The 21,131-nt window shown below is 42.6% G+C and overlaps 1 protein-coding gene across 1 annotated transcript in view; it reads left to right on the top strand.

The window, feature by feature from the left end:
- The window catches only part of ATRN (attractin), a gene marked incomplete in the record, with an annotated part of 385,746 nt that overhangs the window by 171,439 nt on the left and 193,176 nt on the right, over nt 1–21,131 (top strand). Inside the window, 2 exon segments of the mRNA XM_077478033.1 lie at nt 2,374–2,458; nt 9,955–10,175. Coding sequence (XP_077334159.1) covers nt 2,374–2,458; nt 9,955–10,175 — 306 coding nt within the window.

The raw sequence follows: 21,131 nt of genomic DNA, 5'->3' as shown, positions 1-21,131 counted from the left end.
ATGTCAGATTGGACCGTGTTGTCGGATAATCCGACCGTGTGTGGGCTTCATCTGACTTTTTCCATCGATATGTCCGACCAACAAAATTTGAGCTGGATATAAAATTTTCCGACAACATGATCCAATTGGACTTTGTCCGATCGTTTGTAGAGAATTACGATCGGACAAAGTGCCACGCATGCTCAGATCAAAGTACGAGAGCAAAGCTATTGGCTACTAGGCTGAACGTAGTCCCGTCATCAGGTTCCGAACGATCGGATTTTCCGACAACTTTGTCCGACCATGTGTATGCAACACCCGTTTCGGACAAAATCCGTTGGAAAAAATCCAACGGATTTTGTGGTCGGAATTTCCGACTGTGTGTACAAGGGCTTAGAATACCTCAGGTGTGGTATTCAGTTGCTTAGTGCCTGTGGTCAGTAGGGGCGAGGAATAGTGCCCCATCATTGGTATTATTGGGAGTAATAGTACCACATCCTTGGTGTCAGAGGAAGGAATGTTATGAATAGTGCCTCAAATCAGTGTGAAGAATCCTGCCCCAAGGGCTAGATTAAGACCAGCAAGGGAGCACTGTTTTAGATCAAAGGAATGAGCTTCGGTGTGTAAATGAAGTCAGTCTAACCACCTAGACGAAACCTTTTTTGATATATATATATATATATATAATATAAATGTATATATATATATAATATAATATTTTTTTTTTAGCAGAGACCCTAGAGAATAAAATGGAGATTGTTGCAATATTTTATGTTGCACTGTATTTGCGCAGTGATCTTTCAAAAGCAATTTTTTGGAAAAAAATACACTTCAATGAATTACAAAAAAAAAACTAAACCGAAAGTTAGCCCAAATTTTTTATTTTTTTGTATAATGTGAAAGATGATGTTACGCCGAGAATCGTGATCTTTATTCTAAGCAAAAAAAAATCACGGTCCTCATTTTATCCAAAATCGTGCAGCTCTATAATGTAGCTATTAGAAATACATTAGCTTTATTAGAAGAATATCACATTATTCAGAATATCACAAGGATATATAACGAAGCAGATGGTTGGTGATGTCACCAAGTGAAGCTCCACCCTATGCATTTCATCACAACCTGGACATCATCGGGGCAAGAGAGACATTTCGTTTATATATTGGGGGGGAGAACTGATGTTGGGAACTTCTCCCCCCACAAGGTCGGTACAAACAATACAGTATATGTTGGACTGATAGACCTCAGTGAGAATACTCTTGTATTCAGACCTCGGAGCAGGACTACCTTCGCACTGACGTGGTTTTCAGGCGTTTTAGCGCTATAATTAGTCTCTAAATAACACTTGAAAACCACCTCCCATTCATTTCAGTGTGACTTTAAATACTGGGGTGGTGCGCTTGTGGGATGTTAGGAAAAATCCTGCAAGCAGCATCTTTGGGGTGGTTTGGGTGGGAGCGGTGTATACAGAGCTCCCAAAACTCTCTACCTGTGGAAATGAATGGGCACCGCTTCCAAAGCGCCGCAACACAGGTGCCTTTTTAATCCTTTCTTTGGCCGCTAGCAGGGGTTAAAAGTGCCCCGCTAGCGGCTGAAAAGCGCCGCGCAGAAATGAGCTGTTTAGCGCTAACGGCCGGGCACCGCAGTGTGAAAGTAACCTCAGTGACAGCTGCTGGGCATTAAGAACTGTGATCGCAGCGTTTTGCTGAGCAGTGTCTTTCTACATTTTTTTTTGCAGCTCTAAAATGTCAATCAACATGTCTTTGCTTCAAGAATGCAAAACTCAGAAATGTGTTGTGCTCATTTGTTGAGGGAATTGGAATGAGAATTATTTCTGATGATGGCATAGTATTATATTTAGGCGAGGTCATATACTTTTCACAGAGCTGGGGTTACCTTTTTCAGCTCATAATGTAATTCTTTCTTTAAAATTCGTAATTATGCCAAAAAGGAAGGTGGGGTGACCACACTCTGATGTTTGGAAAAATCCAAAGCTTGATTAGAAATAATCCATCAATAAAAGCACATTGCAGCCTCTCAAGGCAAGGAACAAATGCTGCATATGTATAAAAGGACAACACACCAGCCTTATAGCAGCCCTTCTCATAGAGGTGTCTCACTCCACACGTTGCAATTTCTTGAGCCCACTGGAGATTTTTCCTACCACTAACAGGTTATTTCATTACGAGTGTGTCCCAGTGCCAAATGTTCCCAGTCCTCTCCTGATATCTCATCTAGTAGGCTCTCATTCTATGTAGTCATTAGTAAATCTGAGGGCAGTTCTATAGTACAGTTGCTCTGTGTGTTGCTTCCTTGTGCAGTTGGCTCATTTGCCTTTTTGATGAACTGGAAAGTAATGAAGTAATTTGACATCTTTTTCTTTTTCTTCTCCAGCTTGTGATAGTTGGAGTCTGCTGCCGCCACCCAATCTTCATCATGATGTCAATCGTTTCGGACACTCTGCAGTCCTAATAAATGGGTAAAAACAAATCGCTTGTTTCATTCAGTCAATACAGTGGATATTAAAAGTCTACACACTCCTTTTAAAATGTCAGGTTTCTGTGATTTAAAAAAAAAAGACAAAGATAAATCCTTTCAAAACTTTTTCCACCTTTTAGTGTTCACATGACATGCAGTCCACTGCGGTTTTTTTTCTGCATCTAAAATGCATGGAAGGTAGGTTATATGGTTTTTAATGGCATAGTTCACATCAGTGTTTGCGGTTCCAGTGAGTTCCAGAAAAAAAAAAAGTAGAACATGCTGCATTTTTCCTGCACGGGACTGTACTGGGACGCTGTAAAATGCATCAAAAATGCACCTGAACACACGTCTTTAAGGTTAAGAAAAAGAGGGGGTAAGAATGCATTGGACTGTATAAAAAATGTACCAGAAACGCACAAAAATGCACTAGGACGCATCAAAAACACGCATTCGGAAAAGCATCTGGAACACATCCGGACTGTGTTTCTATGGTGTGAACTGCCCTTAATGTAACCTATAAACTGTACAACAAATCTTTTAGGTGAAAGCAAGAAAGGATAAAAAAACAAAAATAATATGGTTGCATAAGTGGTGCGCACACCCTTAACCATTTGCTTACTGGGCACTTAAACCCCCCTCCTATCCAGACCAATTTTCAGCTTTCAGCACTGTCGCAATTTGAATGACAATTGCGCGGTCATACAACACTGTACCCAAATAAAATAAAAAAAATTTCCCCCCAAATAGAGCTTTGTTTTGGTGGTATTTGATCACCTGTGCGATTTTTATTTTTTTTATTTTGTTTTAAAACTTTAGAACGGGTAATTTTTGTCTGTCATTGATGTACGCTGATGAAGCGGCACTGATGGGTGGCAGTAATAGGCTCTGATCGGTTACACTGAAAGGCAGAACTTCTAGGTGGCACTGATTGGTACCATTGTTGAGCATTGATAGGTGGCACTTGTGAGCACTGTTAGACGGTATAAATAAGGTATAATTGCCTCTTCATTTTCGGGACCGATGTCCCTTTTAAGATAAGCTGGTGATCGGATTTTTTTTTTCTCCTCCACTGTCAGTGTGAGGAGAAGTAAAAAACGATCACCGAGCTTTTATTTTGATCATGTGATCAGCTGTCATTGGCTGACAGCTGATCACATGGTAAGGGGCTCATTACTCGGATCGGTGAGCACCCAAGTCTCATCGACTCGGTGATCACATCGCGCGCAGGGAGCGTGCACAGGGTGGCCGTCTTATATGACGGCATCACGAGAATTCACATCCACACTGTGGCCGTCATTCAGCCACAGCGCAGATGTCAGGTGGTTAAACTAATACTTTGTTGAAGCACCTTATAATTTTATTACGGCACTTTTTGGGTATGAGTCTATCAGCATGGCACTCCTTGACCTGGCAATATTTGGCCACTCTTTGCAAAAACACTCTAAATCTGTCAGATTGCAAGGGCATCTCCTATGCACAGCCCTCTTGAGATCAACCCACAGATTTTCAATTGGATTCAGGTCTGGGCTCTGGCTGGGCCATTCCAAAACTTCAATCTTCTGGTGAAGCCATTCCTTTGTTGATTTGGATGTATGCTTTGGGTTGTTTAATGTTGTTGTAGGCCTCTTGGCCGCGCCTCCCTGACCAGTTTTTTTTCTGGTCTTTTTATTAATTTTGGAGGGACATCCAGTTCCTGGTAATGTCACTGTTGTGCCATATGTTCTCCACTTGATGATGACGACTGTCTTCATTGTGTTCCATCGTATATCTAATGCCTTGGAAATTCTTTTTGCCATTCTCCTGCCTAATACCTTTTATCAATGAGATCTCTCTGATGCTTTGGAAGCTCTCTGTGGACCATGGCTTTTGCTGTAGGATGCGTCTAAGAAAATGTCAGGAAAGACCTGCTAGAACAGCTGAACTTTATTTGGGGTTAATCAGAGGCACTTTAAATGATGGGAGGTGTGTACTGACTCCTATTTAACATGAGTTTGAATGTGATTGCTTAATTCTGAACACAGCTACATCCCCAGGTTCAATTGAGTTGTACAGTTTATAGGTAAAAATATTAAAGGCGAAAAAAGTTCTGAAATGATTCTTGTCCTATTTTTTTACATCACAGAAACCTGACATTTTAACAGGGGTGTGTAGACTTTATATCCACTGTACATTTCTTTATGCTTTGGACCTTTATAAAGTGGGAGCAATGTATAATGGTTGTTAAGGGCCTTCACATCAGAATTGACTCAAAGCATTGCCTTTTGGAGCCAAGCTTATTCATCACAAATGTAAAAACAAAGGGTGACTTTTTTTTAAGGCGAGTGACTGAGACCAAATTGATTCTTTTACCACTCAATGGCCAACTTTATATAGATTCTCAAGCATTGTAGGTTATGTAACACCTTCCAGCCCTGGCTATAGCGAAATGATGGCCGAGCAGTGGCTCTCTTGATCAGATTGGACATCCTTCAGAACAAGCTGCTTGTGCGTGCCCCCTGTGGCACGCCGATGTGGTGATCAGTGGTGCGGTGTGTCACTCACACGCCACATTTCCAATCACGGTAAAGAGCGTATGCCGTAGCTTGTGAGTAGAGGGGAGGCGATAACCAGCTCTCCTGACAGCGTTGGGGGAGTTCTGCACTGATAATCGGACCATTGATCATCAGTGTAGTGACATCAGCGATGTCCACCTGTGCCCACCAGTGGTGCCAATTAACGCCCATCAGTGATGCCTTTGTGTCCATCAGTGATGCCTATCCGAGTATCCGTGCTGTCTAAAGTTAAAAATACAGCAAACAAGGCTGGTTACATTTCCCTTTAAATAACCAGTCACTACTGTTCAAGTGGTTGTAAACCCTAAAGGTTTTTCACCTCAATACATTCTATGCATTGAGGTGAATAACCACCTGTTCTGCAGCCCACCCAAGCCCCCGTGTCACCTGTACCCTCACTTTCTTGTGCGGGGGACGAGCACCCCAGCAAAAGCTGATGTCTCTGGTCCTGATTGGATAGGTTGATAGCAGTGCAGCCATTGGCTCTCGCTGCTGTCAATCAAATCCATTGGCGCAGGAGGCCGAGTCCTGCTTTCTGTGTCAATAGACGCAGAAGTAGGACTAGGGAGCGCACCTGCATGGGTGTCCTTAAGTAGAGAGCTTCTCCGGGGCGCTCGAGAAGAGAAGGAGCTACTAGCGCTGCCGAGGGACCCCAGAAGAGGATTCCACTCTGTGCAAAACCCTTTTCACAGAGGAGACGCGTATTTGTTGTTTTAAAGCTTTACAACCCCTTTAAGTTCTGTAATCAAAAGTTTTCTTTCAGCACAACTGAAAGTTCAAATGGCTAAAAAATTCATTAACAGATTTTTTTTGTGCCATCTGCTGGTTGAGCAAAGGACTGCAGAGTATTAAAGTGACACTAAACAATATCCTTCTCCAAATAAAATTCATGCACTTTCACTGCTTACTTGTCTTTTAAAAGATTTTTCAATGAAATGGTTTCTTACTGTGTTTACCTACCTCCCTTTTTATTACATCATCTATGAGCTTTCCAACCCTCTTGGAAACAAGCAAGAGAGGGTACAGTGAGCGAAAAATGTATTTGTTCCCCTGCTGATTTTGTACTTTTGCCCACTGAGAAAGAAATGATCAGTCATTTTAATGTTGGGTTTATTTTAACAGAAAATAACTACAACATTTAAAAAAAAAAAAAGTTATCAATTGATTTGCATTTTAATGAGTGAAATAAGTATTTGATCCCCTATCAATAAGCAATGTTTTTGGCTCCCGGGTGTCTTCTATACAGTTAACAATCTGAGATTAGGAACAATCTCAGCTTGTTACCTGTATAAAAGACACCTATCCACTGAAGCAATCAATCAGATTCCAATCTCTCCACCATGGTCAAGACTAAAGAGCTGTCCAAGGATGTCGGGGACAAGATTGTAGACCTATACAGAGCTGGAATGGGCTACAAGACCATCGCCAAGCAGCTTGGTGAGAGGGTGACAGCAGTTGGTGTGAATATTCGCAAATGGAAGAAACACAAAATAACTGTCGATCTCCTTCAGTCTGGGGCTCCATGCAAGATCTCACCTCGTGGAGTTTCAATGATCATGAGAACGGTGAGGAATTTGCCCAGAACTACACGAGAGAATCTTGTCAGTGATCTCAAGGTAGCTGGGACCATATTCAATAAAATAATTGGTAACACACTGCTCCGTGAATAACTGAAATCCTGCAGTGCCTGCAAGGTCCTACTGCTCAACAAAGTGCATGTACAGGCCCGTCTGAAGTTTGCTAATGAACATGTGAATGAATCAGAGGAGAACTGGGTGAAAGTGTTGTGGTCAGATGAGACCAAAATCAAGCTCTTTGGCATCAATTCAACTCTCCGTGTTAGGGGAGGAATGCTGCCTGTGACCCCAAGAACACCATCCCCACCGTCAAACAACAAGGTTGGGGGTGCTTTTCTGCTAAGGGGACAGGACAACTTCACTGCATCAAGAGGACGATGGATGGGGCCATGTACCATCAAATGTTGGGTGAGAATCTCCTTCCCTCAGCCACGAGATTGAAAATGGGTCGGGGATGGGTATTTCAGCATGACAATGAATGAATGAAATACTTGTATAGCGCACAATGCGAACTGAATCGCCTCTAGGCGCTGTGGCGAGCTTTGATCATCTGCTAAAAGAGGAAGGTCTTGAGTTTTTTCCTAAAAGCCAGGTGATTTTCTTCCAGGCGGATGTTGATTGGTAGAGCATTCCATAGCCGAGGCCCTTGGACAGCGAATCTCCGATCCCCCTTGGATTTATACTGGGCTTTGGGCACGAGGAGGAGGTTTTTGTTGGCTGATCGAAGACTGCGGTTTGGTGTGTAATGACCCCCAAATTTTGACACACGGCCAAGGCAACAATGGAGTGACTCATAAAGAAGCAAATTTAGCTCCTGGAGTGGCCTAGCCAGTCTCCAGACCTTAATCCCAAAGAAAATATGTGGAGGGAGCTGAAGGTTCTAGTTACAAAATCCCTCCAGAGATGTGTGCGAACCTGGTGGCCAACTACAACATCTGACCTCTGATTTGCCAACAAGGGTTTTTCCACCAAGTACTAAGTCATGTTTTTTGAAGGGGTCAAATACTTATTTCACTCCTTAAAATGCAAATCAATTTATAACTTTTTTTTTTAAATGTGTGTTTTTTTTTTTTTTTTTTTTCCTTTTTTTAAACCTAGAATTAGAATTAATGACTGATCAATTCTTTGTCAGTGGGAAAACATACAAAATCAGCAGGGGATCAAATACTTTTTACCCTCTATTCTCCTACATACAGTGGCACCATGATGAACGAATGTAACCACCCTCTAACAGGAAATTGATCATAGCACCCAACAAACAAAAAACAGAAGAACTTTGGAGAGGGGGCTTAGATCAATAGAATGCACCTTTCTGAGATAAGACTACATACTTTAAATAAACTTTTTTTTTTTATTTACAGAGGTTAGTGTCCGTTTATATCAACTCTGTCACTTGACTTCAAAAAAAGTAAAAACTCCTGCGCAAGGAGAGAGTTCATAATTGACAGTCTCACCTGCATTTCCCATGATCTTTGTTTTTTTTGTTTTGTTTTTTGCAGAGAAATGGCCTCTTTACAGCCAACATACTTCTGAGTGTGTTGAATGCCCGCATACCTGTCTGTGTTCTGTGGTTCCTCCCACTACAGGATGCAGTTGCGATTTAGGGGATCGTGGATGAAACCATAGAATGCAGTGGGGGACACAGGCATCTGGTACTCTTGGAAATATAAAATTTTAAGATATTGCCTGAGATGGCAGATGTTGTAAATCACAAGAATGGAGGCACAGGCTATAGGATAGAATTTTTAAAGCAATCATTTATATAATTCATATTTAACTTAAAAAAATAAATAAAAGTGATTAACGATCACCATGTAAAACAAACCATTCTGTTTAAAATAGAAATAAAAGGCAAAACATTTTTGTACAGATATAAGACCTCATGTACACGGGACGTTTTTACAACCTCTCCTGAACGATTTCATTTGACAGATAGTAATCCACGTTTAAAAAGTCCGCTTTGCCACGTTTACATGCCGTGTTTAGCCGCGAGTTGCGTTTAGATGAGTTTTAAAAAAAAATAAATACATTTTTACCCATGGCTAAATGGGAGCCAATGTGTTTAGCCACGTTTAGAAGCATTTGGTGCTTGGAATGCCTCTAAACTCAGCCTATGAACCCATTTTTTTTTTTTTTTTCAAATATACATTTTATCGATTATTCCAAAGGTACATGAAAATGAGCATAAGGTTTACAGCTGAACCCATTTTTTTTTTTGCGTTAAAAAAAAGACTCTTAACTGCCTAGAAACTACTATAAACGTACCTGTGTACATGGGCTGATAAGATAACATTGAGGAGAGTTCAGGGGCAGTTGAAAAAAAATGCCCAACTGCTCCTAAACGTCCGTAGCAGCAGCAGCAGTGTAAGGATTTCACACAAAAGAAGCAATACAAAGAGAACAGGATACTCATACAAGTACATGGCACATATCAGCAAACGCTTTAAACTAAATTCTGTTTTGAAAGCCCTTTTACTTGAAAGTAGAGCTCCAGCCAAATCATTTTTCGTGTTCTATAGAGTATGGACCAGTTAGGGCTTGTTTACCCCACACCGTGCACGATATTGTGTGCTATTTTAGTGCGTACTGCTTTTTTTATTTTTTTAAATATAAACCTTGTAATTTGTGTGCGCTGTAGTGCGAAAGAATGCGCTTTGCAAATTTATTTTTTTCCTCTCCTCACCCACCAATGCAGCCCTTTTGGTTTGCAGCCATAGGATATTGGGCATATTGCTTTGCTCTTACATTCACCTATCCTGTCCAGTGAACCCCTTCATTGCTGGTGTGAGCAAGGTTCTACCAATACCACTGATACAGGTGAGGGGACAATCTCTCCAGCAGGGACAAAAGAGCAATAAAATAGAGGAATGATAACAGATTTTTCAGCCTTTTTTTTTTTTTTATTGCTGTAAAACTATTTGCCCTCTTTTCAACCTAAAAAAATAGTCTGTAGTTATTTTAGGCTGCTCACATTGTCTGCTCTGTTTATACCACATAGCCAGCTATAGCTTCTCTCTAGGACAGTGGTCTCCAAACTATGGCCCTTTGCATGCCTTTATCTGGCCATTGGGGCACTATTCCACCAACTGATGCCAATGAAGGGACATCATTCCCCCTATGGACAACATCAGTGTGGAACTATTTTATTTCACCGTTATGAACAATGGGGGACTATTTCCTTTCTCCCCATAGAACCAATAATGGGTTACTAACCTGGGGCATTTTCTACTTCCAATAGCCTGCAGGATGGTGATCTGGCCCATTGCTTGCAAAGTTTGGAGACCCTTAATCTAGGGTTACGCTGAGATCTAACAGCCCTCCACTCTAATATGCAATTCATTTAAAAGCACTTTTCTCTCTTTCAGCACAATGTTTGTATTTGGAGGATTCAACAGCCTCTTGCTTAACGATGTTCTAATGTTCACATCCAAGAGTTGTGAAGCTTTTACAAGTAATGCCCCTTGTATGTCGGCCGGACCGGGAATTCGCTGTGTTTGGGATAATGGTACATCTCAATGCTTGTCATGGGAACAAGCATCTCCAGAGCAACAAAAAGACGTCATGACATCATGTCCTCGTATCACATGTAAGTATTCTGTATGATCCCCTTCAACCTTCCCTGTAATTCATTACTCATCTCTATCCAAAGTAATAACAAGCCTACTGCTTATTCATTATTCCTTTCATAGACTGAATACAGTCCATTTTCCAGGACCTTTAGACTAGTGTTAATTTTGACTTCAGATTTTGATTTGTTTTTTGTCGGTTTTTGGACTAAAACGAAGTTTTAGTTGACTAAAATCAAATGTATTTAGTTAAATTGTAATGCATTATTTTAATCAAATAATTTTTATTTTATTTTTTATTTTTTTTTTCCAGAAAATTTTTATTGAGTTTTACAAAATGCAAATATAAAATACAAACGGTTCCAAAAGGGCACAGAAATACAAACAAAAGGTTTAAAGATTTAAACACAGTTGCATGGAATCCATATGCACACACAAAGCCATACAGTTGTCAGTTATTGCCAAACAGTGAACATCACCTGTACATAGCACATACAAGCAGGATACCATAGTTAACATTAATATATCGAACGAACACGAAAGATCATATCAATAATATGCTAAAATCTGCCACATCTGAAACAGAACAAAAAAGGGCGTGTTTGCTCTCCGTACGTCCACCCCTACAGGGAACTTGCTGTGGACGGGAGAAGGAGGGGAAAGGGAAGAAAAAAAAAAAAGGGGGAGGGGTTTTGGACACCCAATCAGCAAAAGGATGGAAGGGATATTAAAGTTTCGTCAGGAAAATCTATACCTATCAGGATAAGTCATTCTTAGAGTTATTGAACTGGTACCGAGTAGTCAGAGCTATTTGACCGAAAGTGTAACCAGCAAGACCATATAGTACTGAATTTGTCATATCTATCCTGAGCTTGGTGGATAAGTTTTTCCATTTCCGCGATGCGGTCCACTTGCTTCAGCCATTCGTTAACTGTAGGGGGCTGGGTCGACCTCCAATGTCTGGGGAGGCATTGAGTGGCTGCATTGATTAGATGCATTACAAGAGATTTATGATATGATCGCTTCGGGATAGACGTGTGGTGCAACAAAAATTGCGCTGGTGAGAAGTCAGGGGTATAAGTGGTAATTTTAACGATTAGATTGTGTACTTCACGCCAGAAAGATGCAATTAGGGGACATTCCCACCAAATGTGTAAAAAAGTGCCTTCAGCTGAATCACATCGCCAGCATACAGAAGGGATTTGTGGAAATATTTTATGAATTCTGTCTGGCGTGCGGTACCATCTAGAGAATATTTTATATCTGTTTTCCTGAGTGGAAACATTTATTGAGCCCTTGTGCATACAGTCAGATATATCGTCCCATTCTGCGGTAGAGAAGGTGTGGGAGAGATCTGTCTCCCACATTTGCTGAATCTTGTGTAAGGGGGTGGTATCCACGTGTAATAGTGCTTTAATCTTCGAGATCAAGTGTGACTGTGGCTCAGAGCCACTACATAGGGACTCAAAGGGGTGAAGGTCTCGACACCATTGTGTAGTTGGTCTATTATGAGTCAGGAAATGTCGAATTTGAAGGAATTTGTAAAATGGAATGTGGAGTTCAGGGAATCTAGAGGACATTTCAGCGAGTGAAAGGAGGTTACCATCGTTAAAGAAGTCGCGTGCTCTGTATGTGCGGGGATGTATAGGGTCGTCCAAATTACAATCACTCATGCCAGCTAAGAAATCCGGGTTTCCGGATATTGGTGTCATAGGACCATTAATTGTGTCTAGCTGGAGAGTTTGACATGATGTTCGGAAGGCTCGCAGAGTGGGTCCTATCAGTGGGTGTGTGGAGCATGCATTGGGAAGTGAGGATGGTTTAATCCAGGGAAGGTTCAAAAGAGGAAGGTGTGAAAAGGCCTGTTCAATACGGACCCAATCCTTATTGGCACTATGTACATGCCAATCCACAATTCTTGTGAGATGGACAGCCCGATGATAAGTCCTCAAGTCCGGCAAGCCTAGTCCCCCCAGCCTTTTTGGGAGGATTAGCTTGTTCCAGCTTAGTCTAGGGGCACGATGAGACCACACGAATGACCTGCACATTCGACTATAAGAGACGAAAAAGGAGGGAGGGAGCTGAATGGGAATAGTATGCAATAGGTATATCAATCTAGGCAGGACATTTAGTTTCAGTATGGCTATTCTTCCAAACCATGAGAATGACCCCTTGTGCCACTGTAAGAGATCATCTTGTAGTTTAAGGAGAATGGTTCTAAAATTACAGTCATATAACCTGGCCAGGTCAGTCGGGATGTGAATTCCTAAGTATGTCAATGCTGAGGCTTCCCACCTAAATGGGTAGTTATTTTGGCAAAGTGTGACCGTGGCCAAAGGTAGTGTGACGTTTAGGGCTCTGGATTTGTCAAAATTAATTTTCAAATTTGATAGGGTTTGGAAGGTGTTTAGATCATGAAGGAGGTTAGGGATAGTAGTGATCGGGTCAGTCAGAAAAAGTAGTATATCGTCCGCATACGCGGCTATTTTGCAGGATTGGGAATTAATGTCAACTCCTTTAATAGTGGGGTTATCCCTTATCTTTCGAAGAAGGGGTTCCATAGTAAGAATAAATATAAGGGGGGACAGAGGGCACCCCTGTCTCGTGCCGTTGGAGATGGAGAAGGCGTCCGACAGGCGGCCATTGACCCTCAATCTAGCAGTGGGGACCGAGTATAGTGCCATAATCATTTGTATAAAGTTGGTTGGAAAGCCAAGGGTCCGAAGCACTGCTTGCATATAGTCCCATGCCACCCTGTCGAACGCCTTCTCCGCGTCCAACGACAAAAAGAAACCCTTTGTGGAAGAAGATGTTAGCCAATTATGTATATTGAGGGCCTTAGTGGTATTGTCCCTAGCCTCCCTCCCAGGGACAAAGCCCACCTGGTCTGTGGAAATCAAATTCGGAAGAAGAGGCAAGATCCGATTCGCCAGGACCTTAGCATACAGCTTAATGTCCGCATTTAATAAGGATATGGGACGGTAGTTAGGAATTAGTGTCGTATCTTTACCTGGTTTAGGGAGTAAGGTAATATGTGCCTCCAGGATGTCCGCGTGTCTTACATCGGTAGAGGAGAAGTTGTTAAATGTTTTAACAAAGTTCGGTAGTAGTTGGTCTGCAAAGGCCTTATAGTAGCCTGCAGTAAGACCATCCGGCCCTGGGCTTTTGCCCGCCTTTAGTTGTTTCAAGGCTGAGGCTACTTCCTCTACAGATATAGGAGAGTCTAAACTCGCCACCTCTTCCGAATCAGGTAAAACGGGGCAGTAGCTAGAAAGGTATTCCTGAATTAAAGCCTGTCTGCGTGAAATGTGATCCGCTGAGGTTTGCGTAGGTAGGTTGTATAGTTTATGGAAATATGCAACAAATTGTTGCGTTATGATGTCCGTATCTTCCAACGTGTCACCGGTGGGGGTCTTTATCTCGTGTATGGTATGAAAAGCTTTCTTCTTTTGTAAGGCTCTCGCTAGCAGCTTCCCAGCTTTATTACCAAACTCATAAAAAAGTTTATGTGTTAAAGCAAACTTGCGTTTTACTGTTTTCTGCAATTCTTCTAAAAGGTTTTCCCTAGCCTCAGTAAGAGCCTCCAAACAACTGCTCGCTAAGGAACGTTTATGAGCTTTTTCTAGGGATTGAATACACTCAGTTCTCTGATACGAGCCGTTTTAAGCTTTTGTCTCTTTGCCGCCAACGAGATAAAGACACCCCTCATGACACATTTATGTGCCGCCCAAGTTGTGATAGGGTGTACCTCTGTATTCGAGTTTTCTAGAAAATATTGTTTCAAGCTATCAGAGATGGTCTGTTTATCAACCTCGTCCAATAGCAGGGACTCATCTAGGCGCCAGATTGGGGATCTGGAATAAGCTTGCCGGAAAGAAAGGGTAATAGAAATGGGGTGGTGATCTGATAGGACCATAGGGGCGATTGTAGCACTTTCTAAAGAGGGTAGATCAGCTTGTGTAATAAAGAAGTAGTCTAGCCTTGAGTATTTGGAGTGTGGGGGGGAGAAAAAAGTGTAATCCTTTGTGCGTGGGTTGAGTGTTCTCCAGGAATCGTGAAGTGTCAGCATTTGCAATTGAGATTTGATCGATCGAAGGGCTTGATATGGCAAAGAGGAGACACCATTGGAAGTATCCATAATAGGTGACAATGGAACATTGAAATCACCCCCTAATACTAACATACCAGATTGAAAAGCTGTTAGTTGGTGCAAAGTGTTACGAAAAAATGTTACCTGCTGTTTGTTAGGAGCATATATATTTGCGATGGTGATGGGTTTATTAAAGAGCTGTCCTTTGATGAAAATAAATCTACCCTGTGTATCTCTCTGAATATCAGATATTTTGATGGGGCAGTGTTTGGATATTACAATTGCGACTCCCTTGGATTTCGCCGCATCATTCGACGAGTGATATACCGTTGGGTAGTGGTGATTGCAGAGTTTAGGAATGGAGTCGGATCTAAAGTGAGTCTCTTGTATTAGGGAAATATGTGCTTTAGCCTTATGTAAAGAGAGCAGTAGTTGCGATCTCTTTTCGGGCGTGTTGAGCCCCCTAATATTAACCGAATACAATTTGAGCTGAGCGTGACTGGGTGGAGTTTGGGGTACACTACGGTGCGACATGACTAACCAGAGGTCAGTTAGGAAAAAAAAAAAAAAAGGGGGGGGGGGGGGATAGAATAGGAATTTATGAGAACTGGTGGGAAAAACCGATAGATGGGCGGAAGGTATCCGCCACCACTAAAGGATATGAGGTCGGTTGGATACTAAAGAGCAAGAGGCGCCCACGTCTCTGTTCAGAAACGTGTACACCAGTATACCCTCTAGTGTGGGGGTTGGCCGGGATTGAGCCGAGGTATTATAGTATAGGAATACGCGTGTGATGATAAGGGAGGAGACGACACCCCGGGACACCGGAGTATAGTGTATAAGAAGTGAGGGTGTTTAAGTTGCGAGAAAGACCACTAGAGCCAATGTCTAGGGACAGTGGGAACATTAGCCATCCTATGGGGTAGGTGATGTGAGGGGAATAAAACAATAAGGTATATGCTACCAGAGTGTTAGTCAATATAGAGCGAAATCTCAGGAAGTCATATATTTCTAACGCTAATGGCGAAATCCAGTTTGAGCTAAACAGTTGTATAAAACCTATGAACTTACAAATTTTGTCTGTGAGCATCGTATGGGTATTTGCCTGAAATCATGAACCATGACCAAACATATGCCTAAAACAGTATAACCAAATCTGATAACTCTAACAGAGCATTGCCCACAGGAATTTAAGAAGATTCCTACTTATGCTTCACTCAGAGATGCATATATGCATGTCATACGTCTCTGTTCGCATTCCATGACACTGCCCTTTAGGAGTGAAGCACCCCCTGTCCGGACAGCCGCAGAGCCCGCGAAGGAGAGGTCAGTCCTGGTCTTACCCAGAAAGGGATTCATGCCCAGAGATATGTGTAATAGAGAAAAAACATATTAGAACCTGAATGAATTCTATCATATGCAGTAAAACCAAAGAAAAGAAGAAAAAATACATAGCTTCCACAGAACAAAACGAGCAGGACGAGTAACTACACAGCCAACCTTCCGGGAAAGCACGTTTAAATCCAGACTGCAATTCAGTCTGTAAAGATGGCCACAAGCATCTTCCCAGTTGCTCAAGAACGTCTAGCAATCCGTAACAGGCCAAAAACTTGCAGTCCATGTAGTTCATGGAACGTGTTATATAATAATCATCTCGTCTCGCTCAATAAGATCACATTTACGAGCACTGCCATTGAAAACAAACAGGTCGCAATAATTAGCAGGGGTTGAGATGAAGTGGGCGGCGAATCACCAGTGTAGAGCTGAGACGAACGTTCCCAAGTCTAATAGGGCCCAAAGACTGGGAAAGTGCATTCTGGGAAAGGTAGTTCGCAGTCTGTAGGCCAGTAGGTTTGAAGTAACGTGCAATGTTATGAATGGAAGGAGGCAGATATTGCCTACCGTAAGAATCAGTACTTACATAGCCAAACATGCACCATTAGAGAATAGTACACTGTGTGGCAGGCGTAGAGCGCAGATTATAAAGCCGAGCCATCGAGAATTAGCGATCCCGCCGGGCTCTCCTGGATCTCGGGGAGACAGAAGGGCTACGATCCCTTTGGGCAGCATCTGATGCGGGATGGTTCCTAGATCCGGATGCAGAGCGTCTCCTACGATATCTCGACTCCTGATACTCCATCCTTTCCGCCGGAGAATCCACAGGTTTGTATAGCGGCTGACGAAAATTGGCGTACCAATTAGGTACTTCAACCAAGGGGATCCCCAGGGTGGCGCAAAAAATGGGTAAATCTTCCGGCACCTTCAGGTGCGCCGTGCGCCCCAGGTGAGTGGCGGATAGACAGAAGGGAAACCTCCATTTGTACAAGATGTTTCTTGACCGTAGGACATCCAGAAGAGGCCGCAACTCTCGACGATGCTGCAGAGTGATGCCCGACAAATCTTGGAAAATCTGAACCGGGGCAGACTCAAAGGACAGGGACTGCCTGCTCCGGGCACCTTTGAGGATGTCTTCCTTCAGATTATAGTCCACCAGACAGCATACAATATCCCGCGGTGGATCATTATCTCTCCCTCTGGGCCGGAGAGCCCGATGAATCCGCTCCATCTCAATAACTGTGTGAGCAGGTCTGTCGAGAATGTCATTGAAGAGAGTAGTGATCGCTCGAGTAAGGTTGTCGTTGTCTATGGTTTCGGGAAGGCCGCGCACTCTCAAATTATGGCGCCGACCTCTGTTGTCGAGGTCTTCCGTGTGCCTCTGGAGATCTCTGAGCTGTAAGGTATGAAAGTCCACCTTCCTTGCCGTCTTACGGATCTGCATCTCGTGGCGATCAGTGACTTTCTCCACAACTTGTACTCTGTCCGTCAGTGCTCTGATGTCTAGGCGTAGTTCAGCTATGGCCGCCGACAAGGTGTCCTTTATATCCGTGGCCACATTTCGGAGGTCTTGTATATTGATCGGGGTGGCCATAGCAGTCCCACTTGACACATCGCTGGGATTTGTAAGAGCCGGTCGTGAGTCAGTCAGGAGAAGTTCCATTGGCGGGAGAGTGCGCGTCTGTGAAGCTGGAGACTGTCTCCGGCGGGAAGGCGCCATGTTCCCTCTCTGAGACCGAAACATCTCCGGAATGTTTTGGCTCATATTGTCGCTTTGTGCGCGGGGGGACCGGGACCTAGACGTTGAAGATTGTCTAGAAGCTGTCCCCATCGTGTATCTTAAGCAGAAATGATAAGTTTCACCTCAGTATTCGATGAAAACAGTCCCGGGGTGTCGAGAGCTCTTCACCTAAGCGTCCGCCATCTCTCGCAGCCAGGCCACGCCCCCTGTAATGCATTATTTAAGCATTTCTCTAGAATTGCCAAACTCATTACTTGCTCCTGGAGTAAAAATCGAATAACGTTATTATTTTTAGTATTAAGATTTGAGCATGTACTGCAGACACAGATTTAGCCATTATGATATATAAGGTCTTTATAAATAAAAGCACATGGCAGGGATCTCCACTCTCCCCTATAATCTTCTCCTTGGTTATGGAACCCCTAGCAGAGCATATCAGGTCTCGTCCCTCAATCTCAGGGCTAACTATGAATACAATGCAACACGAAATATGCTTATATGCAGATGACATCCTTTTTCTTCTAACAAACCCGGAGAGGTCACTCCCACCCCTATGTGCTCTCCTGGACCACTTTTAGCTTAATATCTCTATATAAACTTAACAACGCTAAATCCCACATGCTGGCTATTGAACTAACACCACAACTTAAAAAATTGCAGGTGTTGCCCCCTTCTCGTGGGCTCCTCTAGATAGGTTAACTTAGGAATTCAGCTTGTCTCTCCAGCCTCAAAAAAATCCAAGCTCTAAATTTTACAGCTTTAACTAATACCTTGATGAAAATGTGCTCTACCCTCAAGTCTGGAGTCGCCTCATGGGCGGGACATATATCTTTATAGAAAATGTTCTTATCACCGCATATTCTAAATCTTTCAAACCCTACCTCTCCCATATTCTCAAGTAAGGATGAGCTCCGGCGTGTTCGCACACTCCACGTGCAGAGCCCGCCAGGAAGTCGGCACGGCACTGCACTAATCACAGACAGTGAGACATTTCCCGATGTGCGGCTGCAGAGATCGGGAAATATCTCACTGCCTGTGATTAGCGCAGCGCTGCACCGACTTCCTGGTGGGCTCTGCACGTGGAGTGTGCGAACACGCCCTAGCTCATCCCTATTCTCAAGTGAATTCTGGAATGAATAATACCAGGAACCTCCTTGGTAGACTTTGACCGACCTGGAATCCACAAAAACGCACACCTCTTTACCTGCAATTACCTACTTCCTTTTCAGGAGCTTAGCACAAAATATTCCTTGAAACCCAAATACCTTCAAGTACGGCACGCAATCCAAAAGGTTACATTGAGCCCTACTGAGGAACAGAATTCTCTCCCTACTGGATGGACACACCTTCGCATATACGGATGGTGGTTGCTCCATACTACAACCTTCTCACCTCTGTAACCTCCAGGACAAAACTTCCTTCAATGTCCTATTAGGAAAGAGTCTTCCAGTTCTCAGCTGACCTCAATGGAATACAGCCTCAAGACTTCCTCTAAAACACTCCAAGTGCCTTTCCCATTCGGAATCCCAAAGGCTAATGTATAATCGGGACTTAACTCCAGACAAGCTGGCGTCTATATACCCTAACCAATCCTAAAAATGTTGGCGTAATTACAGGCATACGGGCTCTACTCCTCACATTTGGTGGTTTTGCCCAAAAATAACATCTTGATGTCCATGTTCACATTGGCCTCTTCCATAACTAAATTAACACTTGCACCAAATCTGAAACTGGCCCTGTTTGGAATAGGATTGGACTCCTGGCCTCCAAAATTCCAAACCATCCTAACTCACATATTCATAACGGCCAGACTCCCAATTACCAGGAGTTGGAAGCAAATGACACCCCCGATGTAGCTATAACCATCAAAACTCTGAATGAACACACTCAACTAGAGTTTGTTCGACAAGGCAAATCTCCTGCTGGACAAATTTATCTTCCTATGGTCTCCATGGACCTCTCGCCCCTCTTGCAAATTGCCTCAACTCTAGCATCTCTTGGCCCATTATAACATTGCTTAAGCCCCATACACACGGTCGGACTTTGTACAAACTTTCCCGTGGACTTTTGTACAAAGGGCGTGGTCCACAAGTTTGTATTGCATACACACGGTCGGACTTTTTGACAACAAACACGAACGTGGTGACGTCACAAGGTACGGACGCCACTTCAAAAGAGGACGTTCAATGACTCCAGCGCCACCTTTGGTCAACTTCTGTATTGTAGTCTGATCGTTTGCATAGGTTCTGAGCATGCGTGTTTGTACCTTGTACAAAAGTCCGATGCTTTTGCGTACACACGGTCGGACTTTGCTCCATCGGACTTCTGTTATCAAAAAGTTTGTCCGTTCGCACAGCCAACAAAAGTCAGATGAAAACAGAAAAAGTTTGTCCGATGGAGCGTACACACAGTCGGATGTTGCTCCAAAACAGCTAATTTGCATGTTTGTTGTCAAAAAGTCCGACCGTGTGTACGGGCCTTTAGACTCTAAATCTTCTAAATTAGAAAAGTTGTCACTATTCTGCTTGACACATGACCATTACTAGCTTGCCCACAAATAAAATAAATGTTTTTTACTTAAGACAACTCCCCTTCAATTTACTTCCACTCGAGCCTCTACCCAGTCTACTCTTTCCCCTTGTACCCTTACCTCTAGGTAACGGTACCCATTTACAAATTAAAGTATACCAACCTACATAACATGCCTATTTCTTTTTGTTAAACCAAATAAAGATATATATTGTATTGAAACTTAAAAAAAATGCTTTATAAATTTTTTTTTGGACAAACAGAAGTGTAATAAATTGTAAACCGTATTGGCTTTAATGCAATTGCATATGCCATTACCACACATTACATAAGCCTTTTCTTTATCTTTTTTTTTTATGAAGCTTGGATGCCCCCTACTTATTCTTATGTGGTAGTGCAATACAAGTTTAAACTTTAACCACTTGCTGCCAAGTCACATACCTAGTACGCTATTTGACTTCAAGTGGTACCGTGGGGGTTACCCCCAGTATGTTTTTTTGTTTTTTGAGCCGACAATTGGCCCTTTAAGACCTATTATTCTACAGGATCTAAAAAAAAATTGCAAATCATGGTAAAAACGCAGTTACAAAAAAGCAAGAACTGACTGTACAAAATCTCTGTACAGAAGGCCTCCAGGATTGTATTTTACAGAAAAATACAATGCTGCAGATTGAAAAAGGTAATTTTTAATAACATTCAATTACAATATGACTTGTATACGCTCTAAATATAATTATTATTATTCAGGATTTATATAGCACCAACAATTTATGCAGCACTTTAAAATATAAAAAGGAGACAATACAGTTATAATACAATAAAATACAATAGGATTAAGAGGGCCCTGCTCAGAAGAGTTTACAATCTAATAGGGTGGGGCGGGCAGTACAGAGGATTTGTAACTGTGGGGAATGGGAATGAGCTGATGGCAGGGGTAGAAGATTAGTTGGAGATGTGATGGACTTTATCGAAGAGATGAGTTTTCAGGGATTGCCTGAGTGGCTAACCAACCGCTCAGTTGCTATTACAACCAGCAGGAAGGGAAGTTCCCCCCGCCGCTGCCACCTTCCATGGCTCTCTTGGGCTCTACCGTCCCACTGGGAGACCCGAGCTTCTAGCCGGCATGTCCTTCTTCTTTTTTTTTTTTTTTTTTTAGCAGCTTATTCTTATGTGGTAGTGCTCTCCTTTTGACATCAACACAAGTGCACACATGTAAAAAAATAAATACAATTTATAATAATAAAAAAAGTAAAGTGTCCCCACCCCCCCCCCCCTTTTTCT

This window comes from Lithobates pipiens, unplaced genomic scaffold (genome assembly GCF_037356315.1).
Source record: "Lithobates pipiens isolate NorthernLeopardFrog02 unplaced genomic scaffold, aLitPip1_a1.2 Scaffold_13, whole genome shotgun sequence".
NCBI classification, from domain to species: Eukaryota; Metazoa; Chordata; class Amphibia; order Anura; family Ranidae; genus Lithobates; species Lithobates pipiens.
Note: the sequence above shows the minus strand (reverse complement) of the source record. Positions and strands in the feature narration are given on the sequence as shown.